The sequence below is a fragment of the Rattus norvegicus genome, chromosome 5, assembly GCF_021556685.1.
Source record: "Rattus norvegicus strain SHRSP/BbbUtx chromosome 5, alternate assembly SHRSP_T2T, whole genome shotgun sequence".
In the NCBI taxonomy this organism is placed as follows: domain Eukaryota; kingdom Metazoa; phylum Chordata; class Mammalia; order Rodentia; family Muridae; genus Rattus; species Rattus norvegicus.
In genome coordinates this window covers 67,904,437-67,925,736 of record NC_141538.1, presented here as the reverse complement: position 1 = coordinate 67,925,736, position 21,300 = coordinate 67,904,437, and the positions used below count along the sequence as shown (strand labels likewise).

Below are 21,300 nucleotides of genomic sequence, written 5' to 3'. Positions count from 1 at the left end.
CTGAGGAGGCTGAGTCCTTCCCAACCTACAATGATTCTGACTGATGTAAGCAATCATGGAGATATAATTTCCCCTTAATGGGAATGGATTCGAACCAGGAATAAAAGGGATGAACAAGCATGTGACACAGGTTTTCCTCATTGTTCAGAGGTGAGCAAGGTAAGGATATTTTAATGCTTTGTTTATAGATATTTTGGTCTGTATGCAATTCATAGAACTTGGATCTCTGCTGATGTCACTGAGCCGAAAATCTCTGGTTATTACTCCTTCTATCAAAGCATTCAATGTCTAAAATATCGCTCTCATTTTTACATCATTTGCTAAAAATCCCTTATAAATTCCTTATAACAATCACAATGGGCCCAAACGCCTATAAATCCACCAATGCACATATGAAATATTCTAAAAAAAAGTAAATCAGGAAGAGGAAATAAGAAAATACACACTGAAACACAGGAAAAATAAACCAGAAAACAACAAAGCCGTTGTCTCTATGGATTAAGGGAACAGAGACACAATGAAGAGGGGAATACGACTGTCTGGAGTTACCTTTCACTAAAGTCTGACAAAATTAAATTAGCAAGGATGGAAGATGGGAACATAAAGACAAAAACAAATTAAAGAGCAACGTTGCATTTACAGGGAGTGCCACAACGGCAGCAGCAGCAGGAGGCTTACCTAGTAACCTGTGGACACAGAGTCTGTCTACCTGCTGTAAATGTCCTTTCAGTCACAGTGGAAGAGCTACAACTAAAGTTAGTAGTATTTTTACTCAGCTGGTATTCTTGTAATGTGATGCATGAAGCAATTCTGAGACTGTTCTGAAACTATTTCAGAAGTGAATAAATGTGTTGATGTTGGAAGACATCTCACGATGGGGAGGAAAAGGATGTGCAAATGTGGATGGAGGAAGGAAAGAAGGGAAACCGTGAATGAACTCCAGTTGAGAAATCTGGTGTAAACTCTCAACTTCGGAAAAAATGTGTGTGTGTGTGTGTGTGTGTGTGTGTGTGTGTGTGTGTGTGCGTGCACCTATACATAAAAGCAGGGCTCAGGGTACCCCATGAACAGCACGTCCCAATATTCCATATTCCAAGTCTTTGCTGAAGATGGATACTCAGGGTTGGAAGCTTTTCAGAATGTATTCATCTTGCTTAGACAAGAACACATACAGGTAGTTCAATGTGGTTCACCCCATCCATGGGGACATGTGATGTCTACTTCCTTTGTTTTTGTGATGGTAAGAATATCCAGTAAAGTCAGGGTTATCCCAAAGGCTGTGGCCTGCACATGGACTATGTTCTTTTATCTGGGCTGCCGTGTCTGACCTCAGTGGGAGGGGAAGTGCCTAGCTTCGCAGAGACTTGAAGTGCTCCGGAGAGGCGATACCCAGAGGGGCCCACCCACTCAGAGGAGAATGGGAAGAATGAGGAAGGAAGGATTGTGAGAGAAGGTGACTGGGAGGGGACGGCGAGCAGGATGTAAAGTGAATAAGTAAAAAAATAAATAAATAAATTAGAACAAAAGAATCTCTAGTAAGTTCAGATGTTGTCCTCTTGGTGTGATATAAGGTTCTCCATCAGTCTTTCTTCCCAATGGTTTTAGCCTTCATTGATGGCCTTGTCCACATTTGTTATTCCATTGGTGGTACCAGGGAGGGAAAATGTATATCCACTCCCCCCCCATGTTTATTTTATTTATTGAAATCATTTTAAACCTTTAGCTCGTTCATGATTTGTCCCCAGGAGATACAGCTTGTGGAGACAGTTTGTACACAAAAGCCTTAGCAATGCTTCCTCTTCAACCCTGACTATCAGCAACCGGCAAAATGACGTTTCTTTTCAGATTTTGAGCACATGGATCTTTTTTTTTTTTTTTTTTTTTTTTTTTTTTTTGGTTCTTTTTTCCGGAGCTGGGGACCGAACCCAGGGCCTTGCGCTTCCTAGGTAAGTGCTCTACCACTGAGCTAAATCCCCAGCCCCGAGCACATGGATCTTAACAAGCTACATGCATTTCTTCTGTCCACTTCAGTTGTCATACTTTTGCTGACCAGGTTGTCCAGCTTTGGAAATTCCTTTATGTAGGCTTCTATGTCCCCCTCTGGTATGATCCCAGTAGACACCGCTGTATTCTTGCCATTCACTTTGACAAGAAATCGATACGTTACCTGTCTGGAAGCATGTCTCCATGTCTCTGTGGAACTCTAGTTTCTCTTAGCAGTACTGAGAGATCACAAATTGTGTGATCATCAATACTGTGTAAGTCATTACTTCAAGGTTCTTAGTGTGCAGAGCTGTGAAATTCAAACATGAATCTTAAGTAGAAAAAATATATCATCACTTTGCATTTTTTTTGTTTTGTTTTCTTTTATATTGGTTATTTTATTTATTTACAGTTCAAATGTTATCCCCCCTTCTGTTTTCCCCTCCACAAGTTCCCTATCCCCTACTCCCTCTCCCACCCGCCTCTATGAGGGTGCTCCCCCACCCACTCACTCCTGCCTCAGTGGCCCAGCATTCCACTTTCCTGGGTCATCAAACCTGCACAGGACTAAGGGGTACCCTCCCAGTGATGACAGATAAGGCCATCCTCTGCTACAGATCTGGCTGGAGCCATGGGTACCCCCTGTGTACCCTTTGGTTGGTGGTTTAGTCCCTGGGAGCTTTGGGGAGTCTGGTTGGTTGATACTGTTCTTCCTATGAGGTTGCAAACCCCCTCAACCCCTACAGTCCTTGCCCTAACTTCCCCATTGGGGTTCCCTGCACTCAGTCCAAAGTTTGGCTGTGTATATCAGGCTCTGGCAGAGCCTCTCAGGGGACAGCTAATATGTACTTCTTGGCATCAGCAATAGTGTCTGGGTTTGGTGTCAGCAGATGTATCATACAGAAAACGTTTACTAATGAAATTAATAAAGATTTCTACTTGTTTCATCCTACTCTAAAATTTTGGTGCATTTATTTGGGTTGGTGTTTCCAAATAATAAAAAGATCATTGCAAGCAGTACATCTACTGAATGTGGATGACAGTTTTTCAGTCTTCTTGGTCTTTAGTGTTTATCTATCCAGGACTGCAGAAAGAAATTACTGTTCTGAAGGTGCTTAAGTAACTATGAGTGTAATCAATACAACTTAGTACACACTTAGATTTCTCTGTTTTATTTCTTATCAACTTTAAGGATTGTCCTTAGCAAACCATAGTTTTTAAATAATTACAGAAATCTAAACTTAAACCCACAAGACAAGATGTACTGGGAGAAGTCGATGGTCTATACTGTCCTATAAGCCATCTTCTGTCCCTTTAGGGAGGACTGTCTATTCCCGTCTCCTCTATTCTGTATTTGGGAAATATGCTCTTTCCTGAAAAGCAAGTTAATGCATATTCTTCAGAACTTTATTTTACTATTCTGACATTAATCCTTGAGTTCAGTTCTATGCTGCATATCAAAGACGCACTGCTGTACATGATAGTTTGCACTTAATTTCTTAATGCCAGATCATTTTATAATATTATACAACAATTTTGAATAGGTATAGGCATTATGTCATGTGGCTTAGTCAGCCCTCAGAAAATGCTTCTGCTTACAGGCTTTCACCATTAGCAAGCTGCACTGGAGATGGCTCAGTGGTTAGGGGTATGCACTGTTTTTGCCGAGAACCTGAGTTCTGTTCTGAGTACCCATGCTAGCCAGCTCATAAGTGCTTGTCACTCTTACTTCAGGGGAGCTGAAGCCTCTGGCAGCTTGGCACCTGCATTTCTATTCACATATCCACACTCATATATACATAATTAAAAACAATCAAAATATTTGCATGCCTTTAATTAAAGCACTTGGGAGGCAGAGACAGGGGGAGCTCTAGGAGTTTGAGGCCAGCCTAGTTTGTCTACACAGTGAGTTCCAGGCTGGACAGGCCTATAGAGTTAGACCTGGTCTCAAAAAAAAAAAAGAAAAAAAAAAAAGAAAAGAAAAGAAAAAGAAAATCAAAGTAAACTTCTTTCATTTTCCTCTCTCATTCATTCATTCATTCATTCACTCATCTTTTGCAGTGCTAGTGATCAAACCCAGGGTCTCATGCATGCTAGGAAAAGACTCTGCCAATGATTGACATTTCAGTTATGTATCATCTCTTATTTCTGACTCATATATAATATAAAGTCTCAGGAGTGGAAATTTGGGGTCAGTTCTCTCACTTGCGCACACTTGCTCCCATGTCGCCCAGGGTAGCCTTGAACCAAGATGCAAGCAATCCAAGTAACTGGAATAAATAACAGTGTGCACGCCACTCCATCCAGCTCCATTTCTTCCTCTTGTTCAATTTTTAGTAGACTCACTGGCCTTTTGCATTCCAGTGTTGTCAGATGATAAGGGGCCTTTGTTAGGGACAGAACTTGAAAGTATTACTGCTAAATTATATGTCCTTTTTCTTCTTTGTTTATCACACCTTCTTGAAAGCTAAGTGTCTTTCTTATCACTCTGTAGCCATCTTAATTAATATCTTTTCTCTAATTTCTCTATTTTGATTCCCAAAAGGTTTTCCCTAGAATCTGGAGAGATGTCTCAGTAGTTAAGAGCACTTGGTCATAACAGCTCATAAATCTTGTAACTCCAGTTTCGGAGGATTTGAGGCATTTTTCTGGCCTCCTTAGACACTAAGCACATGTGCTGTGCATATATATCTCTATATACATATACCTATATATATACACCTATATATATATATATACATGCACAGTATACATATATGTGTGTATATATATATATATAGAGAGATATACCTATTTGAGTGTGCATGTATTTTTTTAATACATAAAATAAAAACTTAAAATAAGGAAAAAACGTTTTACTTCAAGATTATTTGTTATAAGCCTTCTTGGTACCTTTTCCATTTTAACAATTTTTAAGATATCTAAGCATTATCATTTAGTTAGATCAAACTTTAAAGCATTCTGTGTATATAGGCATATGCGCATACACACAGGCTAAGTAATGATATACAATCTGTACAACATGGTGATAACCAGTTTACACACATGGTTAGCTATTTCTAGTCATTATTTTAAAGTACGGTCCAACATTTTAGCTCAACTTCCTAAGAAGTAATCTGCAAGCAGGACTCAATTGTCCTGCTGATAAATGGCAAAGAGAAAGAAAACATTTCAGAGCCAGCGAGGTGGCTCTGGGGATAAACATGCTGGCATCCAAGCCAAGATCACAGAGTGGAAAGAAACAACTCATACCTATGAGTTGGCCTCAGATATCCACATATATACCTGTGTACATGTGTACACAGACACACACACACACACACACACACACACACACACACAATATAATAAAAAAATTCAAAGGCTCCAAACGTCTTTTGAGATCTAGAACTATTTGAAGTAAACTCTAAATTCATTCTTAATGCTTTTTAAAAAAAAATAAAGTAGTTTTATTAGTGAAAATTTCAACTTATGGTTGGAAATTCTGAAAGTCCAAGTCCTGATTTAGGTACAAGGTGAATTTAAAATACATGGAGATACACAGTGTGACACCTAATACAAAGTAAATACCGAACACATGACTGGCGTTTTCATTAAAGCCACAGTAACAATGGGTTCTTTAGATTACACATAAATTCCAAGAGATGGTAGTATGGTTTGAACACGAATAAGGAAAGAATAAGACAATGCCTTCAGTTAGTCAGATTGACAGGCTGGGGATTAGCCCAGTGGTAGGGCACTTGATTAGCATCTGCAAGACCCTAGGTTCAATCCTCAGTACTGAACAAAAAAAGTGAGGTTAATTTTAGTACTAAGGGTTAAGCTTTCTCTATATTTAGGATATATTTTGACGTCAAAGATTAGGATGAGAATGTTGGTGATCAGTAGGCTGGAGAGATATCTGCATTGAACAAAGAGGACCTTGATAGGCTGCATAATGAACTGAAATCAGTTCGTTGGTTGATAAATATTAGACACTAGAATTAAAAAGGCTGATTGACACTCTTCCATTTCATATTAAGGTGCTCACAATCTGTAGGAAAATCAAATGTGTAATAAACAACTGTCTTTTTGTGTGTGTGACAGGTGATAAGTGAGTGAAGACAGGAGATACAAAGACAAGGAGGAAATGGCTAACTCCACTTCTCATGTACTCTGCAAAGTTTAAAACATGGGTACAGTGAGATACTGCATTTGTGTTCAAGCCTGAAATAATACAGATGCAGGATGCATTTTAATTAGTAATAAATACAAAGTAGATTTAGAGACCATATTGTAAAAACCTCCTACATTAAACAATGGTGACTGCCAAACGGTCAATGGAACCGTCATGCTATGCTCTGGGCTCATCAGATCGCGTGACAGCCTTGAGGACATGAGCATATCTGGTGAGAAGATGATGAGGAGCAGCAAACATGAAAGCATATTACATAAAGCACAAGTGAAGATTGCAGGGGAACTGGAGAAAAACTCCTCAGATTAAGATAGATGATAGATGACGTCACCCTTTCTTCAGAATCCTCCACTGTATCCTCAGATTTGGGACAATGGCCTACACAATCTAACCATCATCTGTTTCTTTGTAGCTTCTTCTTGTCCTCTCCTCACTAAGTCATCCCAAGGCCTCTAACACTCCAAGCATGCTCCATGGTTAAGGCTTTATACCCATTCCCCCTCCTTCCCCAGTAACAAATGCTTTTCCTTTAGTATTTACCTGACTAGCTTCCCCATCTACTTCAAGTCTTGCCTCAGACATTATCTTAATGAATTATATTATTTTGATTGTTTTATTTATAGATACAACCTGGGCTGGTGGTGTAGCTTAGTGACAACAGAGTGATTCCAAACATGTAGGAAACACTGAATTAAACTCCTACCCTGAATTCTTCCATTCATTCATTCAATCACCCATCAAATTAAAAGCTGCCTTATCTCCCTACACTCTCCCTAACTCTGTTGATGGCCCCTAACTTTGATATTTTCTTTATCTGTTATTAAGTCATCATTTATTTGTGTCTTGAAGAAACTTAGTAACAGAAGGAGATGCAGAGAATCTAAGACCAGCCATGAGGCAAACTGTTGTGGGCAGGGATGGACAATATGCTTCCTATAGGAATAATAAGCACTTCTGATTTTTTAACTCTTTTTAAACAGCAAAATATGAGCAAGAATAAAACAAGAAGAAAAATTATAGTGCTATGACATAGAAAGATAATTAGAAAATTAATGCTCATGTTTTCTTTGGAATTGATGTTACATTCAAAATTAATTTTTAAAAGGTTAAATGAAAGTAAATGGATCTGAAGCTCCTTTTTATCAGCCATAAAAATATTCATTGGCTCTGTGCCCAGAGTTTAAAGGAAACCAGCATGAGTCTAATGAAAAACAAGCTGTAGGTCTCAGGGAAATTCAATATATTTTCTTTCTTTTCCTTTTAGTTTCTGATTGGTTTCCATGGGAATCTGGGCTTGTGGGGGATCACTGAACCTATTCATGGACAGCAGATATTTTATTTTCATGGCTTGGTAAACAGGGGTCAGTGAAGAGATAAAGATGATCAGGCAATGAATATGGCTACAGGAAACAAGATTATGTTTAAAACAGAATTCTATAAGCTATGCAGATTTAAAAAACGCAACCTTCAAGTCTGCTCAACTGTGTTTGAGAGGTATGATAAAGTAAAAACAAATGTGAGAGTTGAAGGTTCAGCTTTGGATTATACCATGAACCTAGTCTATGAGAAGCAAACACTCAAGTACTTCTTGGAATTGAGATGGGAAAATTGGATTTGGGGAGTACTCTTGGCCAGAAGAACCAGAAAACAAGAAAGATGATATAAAAATCTGAAAGAACACTGAGGGAAATCTAAACACTTTTTTTTAGTGCTGGCATATCAGGAGCACTAAGGTGTACTTCCAAAACCAGATCAACCAAACGAAACAGAAGGCAAGCTAATTCCTTAAAGAGCCTGACTGAATGATACCCCAGTGAACCTACAGAGAAATCAGTCAACAAACATATGGGAAGTCCCACACCCGCGGATCCCGGCCCGCAGCAGCTCTCTGCTCCCAAACCCCGTGGGAGAGAGACCTCACTGCCTGATCAGGTGGGCACTCCTGAGGCTGCAGAGCGGAGGAGACCACCAACACTGCCCACCCCTGCCCACATCCCTGGCCCAAGAGGCAACTGTATAAGGCCTCTGGGTTCCCGTAGGGGAGGGCCCAGGAGCGGCAGGACCCCTGCGCCTGAGACACCGCCGGAACCTGAAGGAAACAGACCGGATAAACAGTTCTCTGCACCCAAATCCCGTGGGAGGGAGAGCTAAACCTTCAGAGAGGCAGACACGCCTGGGAAACCAGAAGAGACTGCACTCTGTGCACATCCAGACGCCAGAGGAAAACACCAAACGTCATCTGGAACCCTGGTGCACGGAAAGGCTCCCGGAAAGAGTGGCACAGATCTTCCCGGTTGCTGCCGCCGCGGAGAGGACTTAGGCAGTACCCCACGAGCAAACTTGAGCCTTGGAACCACACGTAGGACCAACTTTTCCCCTGCAAGAAACCTGCCTGGTGAACTCAAGACACAGGCCCACAGGAACGGCTGAAGACCTGTAGAGAGGAAAAACTACACGCCCGAAAGCAGAACACTCTGTCCCCATAACTGGCTGAAAGAAAACAGGAAAACAGGTCTACAGCACTCCTGACACACAGGCTTATAGGACAGTCTAGCCACGGTCAGAAATAGCAGAACAAAGTAACACTAGAGATAATCTGATGGCGAGAGGCAAGCGCAGGAACCCAAGCAACACAAACCAAGACTACATGGCATCATCGGAGCCCAATTCTCCCACCAAAGCAAACACGGAATATCCAAACACACCAGAAAAGCAAGATCTAGTTTCAAAATCATATTTGATCATGATGCTGGAGGACTTCAAGAAAGACATAAAGAACTCCCTTAGAGAACAAGTAGAAGCCTACAGAGAGGAATCGCAAAAATCCCTGAAAGAATTCCAGGAAAACACAATCAAACAGTTGAAGGAATTAAAAATGGAAATAGAAGCAATCAAGAAAGAACACTTGGAAACAACCCTGGATATAGAAAACCAAAAGAAGAGACAAGGAGCTGTAGATACAAGCTTCACCAACAGAATACAAGAGATGGAAGAGAGAATCTCAGGAGCAGAAGATTCCATAGAAATCATTGACTCAACTGTCAAAGATAATGTAAAGCAGAAAAAGCTACTGGTCCAAAACATACAGGAAATCCAGGACTCAATGAGAAGATCAAACCTAAGGATAATAGGTATAGAAGAGAGTGAAGACTCCCAGCTCAAAGGACCAGTAAATATCTTCAACAAAATCATAGAAGAAAACTTCCCAAACCTAAAAAAAGAGATACCCATAGACATACAAGAAGCCTACAGAACTCCAAATAGATTGGACCAGAAAAGAAACACCTCCCGTCACATAATTGTCAAAACACCAAACGCACAAAATAAAGAAAGAATATTAAAAGCAGTAAGGGAAAAAGGTCAAGTAACATATAAAGGCAGACCTATCAGAATCACACCAGACTTCTCGCCAGAAACTATGAAGGCCAGAAGATCCTGGACAGATGTCATACAGACCCTAAGAGAACACAAATGCCAGCCCAGGTTACTGTATCCTGCAAAACTCTCAATTAACATAGATGGAGAAACCAAGATATTCCATGACAAAACCAAATTTACACAATATCTTTCTACAAATCCAGCACTACAAAGGATAATAAAGGGTAAAGCCCAACATAAGGAGGCAAGCTATAACCTAGAAGAAGCAAGAAACTAATCGTCTTGGCAACAAAACAAAGAGAATGAAAGCACACAAACATAACCTCACATCCAAATATGAATATAACAGGAAGCAATAATCACTATTCCTTAATATCTCTCAACATCAATGGCCTCAACTCCCCAATAAAAAGACATAGATTAACAAACTGGATATGCAATGAGGACCCTGCATTCTGCTGCCTACAGGAAACACACCTCAGAGACAAAGACAGACACTACCTCAGAGTGAAAGGCTGGAAAACAACTTTCCAAGCAAATGGTCAGAAGAAGCAAGCTGGAGTAGCCATTCTAATATCAAATAAAATCAATTTTCAATTAAAAGTCATCAAAAAAGATAAGGAAGGACACTTCATATTCATCAAAGGAAAAATCCACCAAGATGAACTCTCAATCCTCATCTTCGGTTGGTTTATATACAAGTGTGCAATTTCTAGGCTTGAAAGTAAAATGATGCTATCTGGTGCTGGATAGAGGAGCCTTATTTTTTATTATGGCAGCTTGCTATTTTTGTAACATGGTGATTTGGTTGAACACAATAAAGTACAGTAGTAACTGATCTCCCCTTCTTCCTGGATGAGTGAGGAGATGATTAAATGTTGATGTCAGCATCCTTGAGCATATTCAGATGAGCTTCTGCTTCTGTTGAAAAGGATGCTGTGTTTGATTGTGGTCCGAAGCGTTGAAGCACTACTTGGCATCTCCTTCCTTGGAGGTCTCACTGTTTAAACATAACAGATTTGATAGCTTGTTGGTAAGGTGAGGTCCAGCTTGTCTCCACCAGGTCATCTTCATGTGAATCCGGTGGTTATACGGTTTTGTTCTAGGGATATTTCATTTTTTTAATAACGGTTTTAGCTGACATTCATGGAGAGAATGAATCCTTAGAACTGTGCCACTAGTGAAAGGAAATCCTGTCTAGAGTATGTTTCTTTACAAAGCTGTGTCACACCATCCTTTGGGCCCTCTGCTGGAAAAGTAGAATCCAGTCTCAAATAATGCCTTTTAAATTGTATCCTCTAGTATTATAGATGTAGAACAGTACTGTATCATACCTCTGTGGATGTAAAATAGCTTGTACCTGCTTTATGATACGTAGTAGTGACCGTGCTTTATCAGAGCTGTTTTTAATGATGTTGCTCAGAATGTTTTCTTTCCAGATGATGATTGAGAAGCTAATTTAAAAAAAAATGGTGCCAGGTACCACAAGAGTAACAGAACTGTGCTGTTTTCTCGGGTTTTGTTTTTTTACTTTTTTTTTTTTTTAATGGAGTGTGCTGGATGTCTCTACAGTTTTGTTCAGATGACTGCAGAACCTGGAAAAGCTGTTGCTGCTATTGATGCATAACACACTGCTATTATTGGTCTTTTTATATAAATATAAATATATATATACAGATATATAATTTGAATTTTTTGAAACTTTAGCTGTGCTGTCAAGTTTGGAAAAAAGTATCCCCATTTACTGTGTTGAGTTGGCACTTTACAGAAATTAACATCCATATTGGTCTAGAAATGTTGAACTTAAATTTTTTCCATTTGTACAGGGGTAACACACTGTATTAAATATGTAAGGTCTTATCTACGTGGGTTTGATTACAAAAACTAATAAAGTATTCTCTAAATTTAAAAAAAGAGTTATTAACAAACAATAAAAAAAAGAAAAAAAATGAAATCTTTTATTAGACACATCAATTTCTAAATGCAATTGGAAAGAATGCTATAATTGGGAGAGCAATTACTTATATGGTCTTCTGATGACGTTCAAGCCTGTGTGTTTGTAAACATTACACACAAGTTATTTGCCTTCCATGGTCTCTGGCACCAATGTTAATACTGATATTTTATTTCTTAAATATTCAAAGTTTTATGAGGTAGGTAAGGTACAAATCCTTGGAGAGTTAAACCACCTGTGTCAGGTCACAAGCTAGTGAGTGATGTCCTGTGGTACCAGATGTCTTTGAATTATGAATGGAATATAAATCTTGAAACTTCAGATCCAATTTCTTTTTCATTACGCCATATTGACTTGATGGAGATCCGGAAATTAGTGGGTCCTTGTTATTCAGTGAAGAAATAAATTCTCACTTCAGTTCAGGTTTCTTACTGCCCTGAATTTAGAACATAAGCATAGAAGTCCTATGAAATTGGGGTGTTATATTTGGGATACAGGGAGCAGGGATCCTTCATAGACTTAGTTTCCCCTCTTCATCCAGGATCAAAACATCTCATTCTAGGTCTTTAAACATGAAACCCACAGTAGACTGCTTTCCCATTTATACAATGGAACTTTGGTTTTAAAGCTAGTTAACTAATTGTCAGCAGTATTCAGACATGTTCTACATTCTTGCTGTGCTCACTAAACAAGCAAGCCTATCTGCCAAGTCCAAACTCCCTCACTGTATCTCTTACAGTTTAAAACCTGCTGATTGGGCTCTGTCTGCAACCCTCATCTGGTTCATCTCCCTTCTTTAACTGTCTCCTTTGTAATCTTATTTTCCTTAAGTTACCCTTCAATATTAGTGCTTCTTATTTTTGATCCTGTTTCTATGTTCCACACGTAGGCACAGCAACTCTTATGACCTATGTTTGCACTAAGAACTCTAGTTCAGACCTCACTTTGCAGATCCAAACTAGCATAGCAAAATTCATGGCAGCTGTTAACTACCAAGATACTCCATGGGGACCTAACACTCAGTTTACCCTAAAGTCAGTAAGTTTTATTCTCATCCATCACCGTGATTAGTATATACTACCTTCTGAGTAATGGCACCCAAAGCCAGTAATACCAATTAATCTAAGGGGCTGTATCTAGACAAGGCCAATGGACTGGAACTGGGAAGAGCGCATAGCAGCAAAGGATGTGGGCAGAACAGAGCAGCAGTCCTCAGAGGGTTTTGTCAGCTTCTCTGTCTTCACCTTGCAGAGAAGTGAACTCTCTGGTTTCAGGTTACCTTGACTAAATCAGAAATGTGTGAAGCAGCATCTGTAGTCCAGGAGGCCTACGCATATCTAGTTCTAAAAACTCAAGGGTCAGATCATGGATTCCGGCTTTCATATTGTTCTACAAACCCAGGTGGGATTTGCAACCTTAGGCTTACGTGCCAGGCCAGAATCCATTGTTGGCTCCATACTACCTGATCTCATCTACCAGTAATGATTACAAAGTCCTAGACATTTTACCATCAATAAATAATACTGATTTGCACACAGTACAGGTCATAAATCCCAAGAAGACAAACTGATACATTATTGTAGAGCTAACACACAGATTAAAACATAGATCTCTAGCACCCTGGAACGCTCCTTCCTGGCCTCTCAGTCACTGCATGCTCTGTAGGTAACCACAAATCTGATTTCAGTCACCAGAGCTCCGTTTAGCCTGCTCTTGAAATCCCTACACACATATCTTAAATGTAATCTGCTTCATTCAATACAGTGTCTATAAAACTCACTTATGAGGCTAAACAGACCAACACTTCATTTTTCCAAATTTTGTAGCAGGAGTATCATAGAAATTTATCTACTTATTTCCTGTTGATAGGTATTTAGGTTACTTGACCTATTATTAAAACACGGCGGCAGGGGGACAGTTCAGTGATATAGCACTGACCTAACATGCAGAATCCTGGGCTCGATTCTCAGCACTGCAAAAATAGAAAACAATTTTTTCTTTTTGCTTCTACGAATAAAGCCTTGATCATTTCAAATACCTTTTGGTAGAAAGAGCAGCTCCTTTACCTCATGTATCACTTAGACTTGAATTTACAACTGTGTGTAGCAGGTAGGTAGTTTTCCAGACTGGATGCTCCAATTTACACTTCCATGAAATGTTGAGCATTGCCACCACTGCCACCTTCACCCACATTGCCACCACTGCCACCTTCACCCACATTGCCACCACCAGCCACTGGTGCAGCAACTGTCTCAACTTTTCATTTCAGACATTCAAATGACTGAGTAGTAGTATCTTACCATGGCATTAATCTACATTTTCCTAATTACTAATGGAGATATGCCTTTTCATCTGTCTTTTGGGCATTTTGATATAGTGTTTAGTGAACCAGGGCTACATGTTTCAATACAAGTAAATCCCAGAACATAATACTCAATTTTATAAAGGTGGAGGATGATGTACATCTCATGCCATTTATTTAAACATTTTAAGCACATAAAATAATGTTCCTTATGTGTGTAAGTGTATGTTGGAAAAACATTTATGAAATTGAAACCACCAAACTCAATCTCACTTAGGAGAAAGAGAAATAGGGGAACAGGATTTTGGATAGTATGTTGATTTTAAGAAGATCTATTCTATTTAGCTTCATCTAAAAGAGCTTATGTAAAATATAAAGTAATAGTTTTACTTCTAAGTGTCAGGCATTTGAATATCTTTCACATTATTTACTATTCTACCCATATGCTTATAAACTTCATTAGCATAAAAATGAATAAGGTAGCATCCACACATATGCGAAGGCAATGAGAGCAGTGAATTAATTTTTAAAGAGAAGAGAACTGGAGCTGGAGACGAAGCAAATGCCCAATATGCATGACACTCCATGCCAATCTTCAGCATCGCAGAGAGAGATACATACATACAGACAGACAGACAGACAGACAGACAAAGACACAGAGACAGACAGAGACAGAGACAGGTAACAATTACCTACAGGTAATGATTACAAAGTTCTAGCCATTTTATCATTGATAATACTTTAGATGAAATAATACACACACAGTACACACAGAAATTTTAAGAAGACAAACTGACACATTTTCATGAATCCCTTTCCAATGTCAAACTAGAAGAGATCCAAAGAGCCATCTGTCTGTAACAACCACTAATCCCTCTGGTAATCTGATGTTTGTACCTAGGTTGCAATATGCCTAGCAACAACAACACTAGTCACAAATCCTCAGAAAACACATCTCTCCAACGAATTAAATGCTTCTAGTTTAAGTACTCATAGCGCCTATGGAGATGATAGAGAGGTCAGCCCACCTTATTCATCTTAAAGAAATTAAGACATAAAAGTGCTATTTATATGTAAATTAAATACACAGTTTTATAAAATCTGTTTATAAAACTGGAAAGGAAGGTGGTGGAAATGAAAAAAGAATAAATATATCTATTTATTTAAGTGTTAACAGTTTTGAAGCCCATAACTTTCATAATAAATCTATTACTGATTCATTCATATTTATTAAACTAATACTGCCTATTAAGTGACAAGAACTGTACTAGAACTGTAGCCATAAAATCAGCTTTATTGGGGGGTAGGTAAAACTCATTTAAAGAAACATGTTAAATGTACTAATCTAGAGGAATTCAAAAATAAATGAAACAAGGTGTTTGCCTGGCATTTCAAGCTTCTTTTTTTTAAGCATAAAAGAGACATTACAGTTACACTGTAACATAATGAGGCACTAACAGATATAAACTAAGTACTATGGGAATATGTTTCCCCACTAATAACCCAAGATAAGCTAAGAAAAAGTTTTGTATTATAAAGAAACATAGTAACATGAGCATGGACATCAGTAATGACACTATTTGTATGCTATGATTGCTGCTGTATGCTAAACGCATTCACTGAAGGTAGATGGTAAGAAAGTTGTCTATCTTGTATTCCAACAGGGTACTAGTCATATAGTACTTTTAATCTACATTTGCAAACCAATCATGGTCATAGAAATCAATAGCATAAAACATAAAACAAATAGCAAGTATATGTGTGTGCATGCGGAGGCCAGAGATCAGTCTGTGGTGTCACTTGTCAGGTGCCATCCACCTTGTTTTGTACAGGGCTTCACACTGCTCTGCAGCTTACCTATGAGGCTAGGCTGGCTGGATCTGCCTGCCTCTGCTTCCCCAGCATGGAGGTTATAAGCTCATGCCATCATACCAGGTTTTCGATTTGTATGTTTCTTGGAAACAGAGTCTCTCTATACAGCCCTGGTTGTCCTGGAATTCACTGTGTAGAAGGCTGGTCTCAAACTTGCAGAGATCCACCTGCCCTGCCTCTTGAGTGTTGGGATTAATGGCATGCACCAACAAGTCTAACTCCATACCAGCTTTCCTCAAGGATCCAGGAATCGAGCTCAGGTCCTCAGGCTTGTGTAGGAGGTACTTACTCGCTTACTTCACTGTCTCCCCAGCCCAAATAGCAAATCTCTAGGATCACACATACCAGATTTAAATGGGATAAACAATATTTGAAGGAATTCACTAAATGAAAGGAAAGGAAGTTGAATGGGGACTGTACTAAAAGTCTCAACCTATAGCAGGCACCCACAACTTACTTTTTCTAGTCTCCCAAGCTACATAATCATGGCTACCTAGAAAATGTCTTGCAAGTAATGTTGAGTCAGCATTCCCATGGTGTTATATTTACTAGACTCAGTGCTACTCCATCGGCTTGCTATAATACCTCTCCATGCACCTACACTTTACTGCTCTTTCAAAGTAGCTTTGATTGTCATGTTACTCTCCTTAGATACTTCAGTCATGTAACTCCAGATTTCCTAAATGACTCCTTTGTAGAAAGGACTTTTCATTAGAAAAAAAAAGGCATAGGGATGGCTTTACACAAAAGCCGTGCACCAGCACACGGCTGATATTGTATGACTGAAAATTAATGAATTTGTGTAGGCAAACTTAACTACCCATAGATTTTCCAGTGAGAATGGATCCCTTTACAGAAATCAATTTGTTATGGACTAAAAGACTTAACCATGAAAAAAGTAAGATCATTTAGAAGCAATAACTGCTCAGCCTTTCCACCTCTCAGCTGGTTTACTACTAGGTTTCCCCAAGCCCTACCTGCAGAAGGACAGTTTAACTGTTGACTGGATGGAATCTGCAGCAGGACTTCTGGGTTCCTCCTGCAGTGTTCTTTCTACCCTGGCAATGCCATCTGTACACAATGAGGTTTCTTCAATATCATAAGACAGGGCTGTATCATCTGCATTACAATTTAGAAAATGCCTTTAAGGGAAAAAAGCCAGGCTGAGTGTGATACTCTTTGTACAAGCTGGTTGTCTTTTATTGGGATGATCACATTTGGTTTATTTGAAAATGGGGAAAAGCCAATATTAAATCCCACACTAATGCAAAGATGCTTTTAAAAAGAAGGTGTGTATGTGTTCTCAGAAACAGGATGTCTCATCAGACTTGGGACTTATCATTTCTATATATTCTTAAAAAATATTTCTTGCTGGTGGGAGGTGGTGGCACATGTCTTTAATCCCAGCACTCAGGAGGCAGAGGCAGGTGGATCTCAGTGAGTTCCAGGACAGCCTAGTCTATAGAGAGAGTTCCAGGGCAGTCAAAATTACACAGAGAAACCCTGTCTTGAAAAACAACAACAGCAACAAAACCCCTAAAACAACATAGAATCTTGATCATCTTATCCCTGCTTCATGTGTTTCTTTTAGATTACTTAAACATGGAGTCATTTTTGTGGGAAGCACAAAATCAAAGGTAACACCTGGGTTTGACCAGGCAGAGCAGGGTACTAAGGAATTAGTCCATTCTTACTCTGGAAATTCTAGTAGTATAACTCAAGACATATCACTGCTTTTGGCAAGCATGTAAAAACAAAAACAGCAAAGGGAGGGTGTTAACTATGAGATCCTTGAATGAACATGATGTTTTGTAATGTATGTAATCAATTATGTAAGTTCTAAGAGTAAGCCTTAATTCTGTTTACTCTTCGACACAATTTAAAACCATAATTAAAATATCAAGGCTAGCAAGATGGCTCAGTGCATGTGGTAGCTTGAGTGAGAATGTGCCCCATGGGAATGGATATTTGAACACTTGGTTCCCAGTTGGTGGCCTTTTGTGGATGCTTAGGAGGTGTGGCCTTGCTGAAGGAGGTGTGTCACTAGGGGTGGGCTCAGAGCCTTGTGCCACTCTCAGCTGGCTCTTCCTGCTTCCTGTTTGTGTTCAAGAGTTCTCAGTTGCTGTTACAGGAACCATGCCTCCACTTTGCCTCTGACCCATCAGCCCTTTAAACTTTCTTCTATAGGTGCCTTGGCCATTGGGTTTTATCACGGTGGTAGAACAGTAATTAATACAGTAGGTAGAGGCATTCGCTGCATAATCTGCACCCCCCATCTGAGTTCAATCCTTAATACCCAGTAAAGGTAGAAAGAACTGACTTTGACCTCCACATATGCTTTGTGGCATGTGTGTCTATACACACGCCATGTGTACACAACACACAGTAAGAATTTTAATGATTAAAAAAAATATCAAAATAAGTACTCCTGCATGGTGGCTTACACCTCTAATTCCAGTTCTAGGGAGGCTAAGGTAAACTCCACAAGTTCAAAGTCTATGCTGCACTGTGAGACACTGTCTCAAAATAACACACACACACACACACACACACACACACACACACACACACACACACACACACAGAGTCACCACTCACTAAAACAAAATGAACCAACAAAACAAATAGACAAAAAAACCAAATTAACACGCTGGTCACATTAACTCTGGGAAGTCATAATATTAGATCATCAACTTAAGTCCTCATCCTACTTCACCTTGCTCACCCCAAAACACTTCCTAACATCAGAATCTTCCCACCTCTATTTTAAAAAACTGAATCTCGGGCAGGTGAGATGGCTCAGTGGTTACAAGCACTGCTCTTCTAGATGTCCTGAGTTCAGTTCCCAGCAATGGTGGCTCACAACCATGTCTGAGATCTGATGCCTTCTTCTGGCATGTGGGTGCCCATGCAGACAGAGCACTCATCTAAAAAATACACAAATAAATAAAATTTTAAAAGGTTTGAATCTCAAACCTAAACGACTCACAATGAGAAGTCTAAACAGCACCAAATTCTTCATATTGTGTCTATTCCTATTTTTTAATGATAACGAGGTAAATATAGTTATTTTCCCAGGAATAATTTAGTTAGTTGACAAGCCAAGGTGAAAGTTTATAAGTACCTGAGTCGCAGTTAAAACTGAGGTTAAAAACGAGAGTTTTTTTTTTTTAATTACTGTAATGACGATCAGTTCAGGAGCAGTAACTGGAAGCTGACAGACCTCACTGGTGAGTGCACAGCACGCAGCAGATCTTAATGTCAGCCTCTTCTTATGCATTCAGCACACGGAGAGGTATTTTCTAACCCTTCAATTAATCAGCTCTGTCTGGTCAGATTTTTAAATGAGAAATACCACTAATAGTTTATGCTCCATCTAACTAATGTTCCCTATTTTTTTACTACAAAAATATGAAGTCTAATGTAACAAAAAGAAAAATACCATGAACTAGAATGTCTTATTAACTAAAACTTTATGGAAGGACAATGGTTTCCAGGCAAGTCTTTAACTTTGAAGCTTCTCATTTTATCTTTTTACTATGGATCATCTTAAAAATCTGCACTTTGAACCTGGTATAGTGGTGCATACCTTTAATTACAGCACTTGGGAGGTAGAGGCAGGAAGGCAGATCTCTATGAGTTCGAGACCAGTCTGATCTATAGTGAGTTCCAAGGCTACAGAGTAAGACCCTGTCTCAAATAAATAAATAAAAATAAATAAATATCTGAACTCTTGTAATAAAGACTTTAAAATTTTTAAATTACATTAATAATTTCAATGTAACTTTTATTTTTAAAAATCTAAAGGTACACTAGAAAATAAATTTCTTTATGGGTCTAATACCACACATTTCTACAGGGAATGAAACTTTTAATATTCATGAAGGAAAAAAGAAGCTTTCCCATGCACAGAGACGCATGTTCATTTCTAATACTAAGCCCAACCACTGGCAACACGGTTGTGTGTTTAAGTCCTTATCTTCTCTCCATACATGGATGTCAAGGATGTGTGCATGTCTGTAAGGTGCTTGCACATGTGTGCTTGTACACATGGAGGCTGCAAGTCAGCCTTGGATGTAGTTTCTCCAGTGCCATCCACCTTGTGTTTGTTGACACAGGTCTCTTCATTGGCCTAAAGCTCATTGACTATGCTAGGCTCTGGCCAGTGAGCTCCAGACATCTGCCTGCCTCTACTTCTCCAGTCTTTTAACACAAGTTCTGGGAATATTTGTGCTTGTAAGGCAAACACTTCATCAGCTGAGCTATGTCCTCAGACCCAGTTTGCTGTATTTTAACCTACAGTTTATAGACTATCGTTGGAGAAGCCCAGAAGCCTAGGCATCTTTCCTTGGTCATTTATTTGTTCATTGCACAGTTCTACCAGGAAAGTAACAAACGGCTACATTGTCTCCTCCTCAAGGTAACTTGACTTCTCACCTTTTGGGCTGCAAGGTGGAGGGCTGTTCTCCGGCTATGGTCGGTTTTGTTGACATCTGCCCCTGCTTTTAGAAGGGCATCTGCACAGTCCAATCTGTCTGCCAACACACAATACATAAGTGGTGTTCTCCCAAATTGGTCTTCTTTGTCTTTAAGAGCAGAGTTTCCTATAAATACAAGAAAGGGTGATATTTAATAACTGTCTTTATTACTGATATAAGTAGGAGATATAACTTCTAAATCCTTTTATAGAGTACTATCTATTATTTCATTTTAATTTAGTCTGTGGTAGACAGTAGCATTCCTGCATTGCTGATGTCTGAAGCTTAGAGAAGTTTACTGACCTACACATGTGCATACTGAGAGTGGATGGCAGAGAAAGACTGAGAAATCTGTTGCCCTGTCCCAACTATTCCTGTTCTACTCTGCACACACATGAAAAGAAAACACCGTTCTCTTGCCTGATGGGTGCTTGGGATGAGCCTTGCCAGCTACTGTACCCTAAATTAAGCAAAGGATAGGAAAGAAGTAATCTCTGACCATTTCCTAGAGACTAAGGGAGGATATGGAGAGGAGGGGCCTGGAGGAACGGGCCTATCGGATCATGGACAACCTGACCAGTCCTGTGAAATTAATCAGGACAGCAAAAGCTCCAGAAGCTCAACCACAGGCAGAGTCCTGCCCAGGTTTAACTGAGACAGACGGCCCAGTAGGAAAGGCCACATGAACCTGTAAGGGATCTGAAAACCAAGCAGACACTTAAATCAAAACGCAAGTCCACGAAATCGAAAGTTATTCTAAACCAGAACAGGCTGTTAATCTTCTAAAATGAAATAAAGAGAATCCAGTCTCACGATACATAAAATGTCAAAGATACAGTTCCAAATTACTAGATAACTTGAGTTATAAAAATATCAATAAAAGAATAACTCAGTGATGATCCAGATATTATAATCCTGACAATATTTAAAATAATTATTTCAAAAGTATTCCAACAATCATCAATACTCTTGACACAAATATGGAAATAAGTCTCTGGAAAGAACCAGAAATAGAAATAAAAGCCAAAGAAAAAAGTAAATATAAATATATATATATATAAAATATATGTTATATTATATATTATATAATATATATCAAATATATACATTTGACAGAATCTCACTATGTAGCCAATGGTGACCTCAGACTCATCACCTT

The 21,300-nt window shown here is 39.1% G+C and overlaps 1 protein-coding gene across 4 annotated transcripts in view; it reads right to left on the bottom strand.

Moving 5' to 3' along the window:
* Nucleotides 1-21,300, bottom strand: part of Invs (inversin) — a 155,915-nt gene that overhangs the window by 112,823 nt on the left and 21,792 nt on the right. For all 4 annotated transcript variants that reach the window (XM_087548931.1, XM_087548932.1, XM_087548933.1 and 1 more), the window contains 1 exon segment: nt 20,101-20,267. In XM_087548931.1, coding sequence (XP_087405057.1) covers nt 20,101-20,267 — 167 coding nt within the window.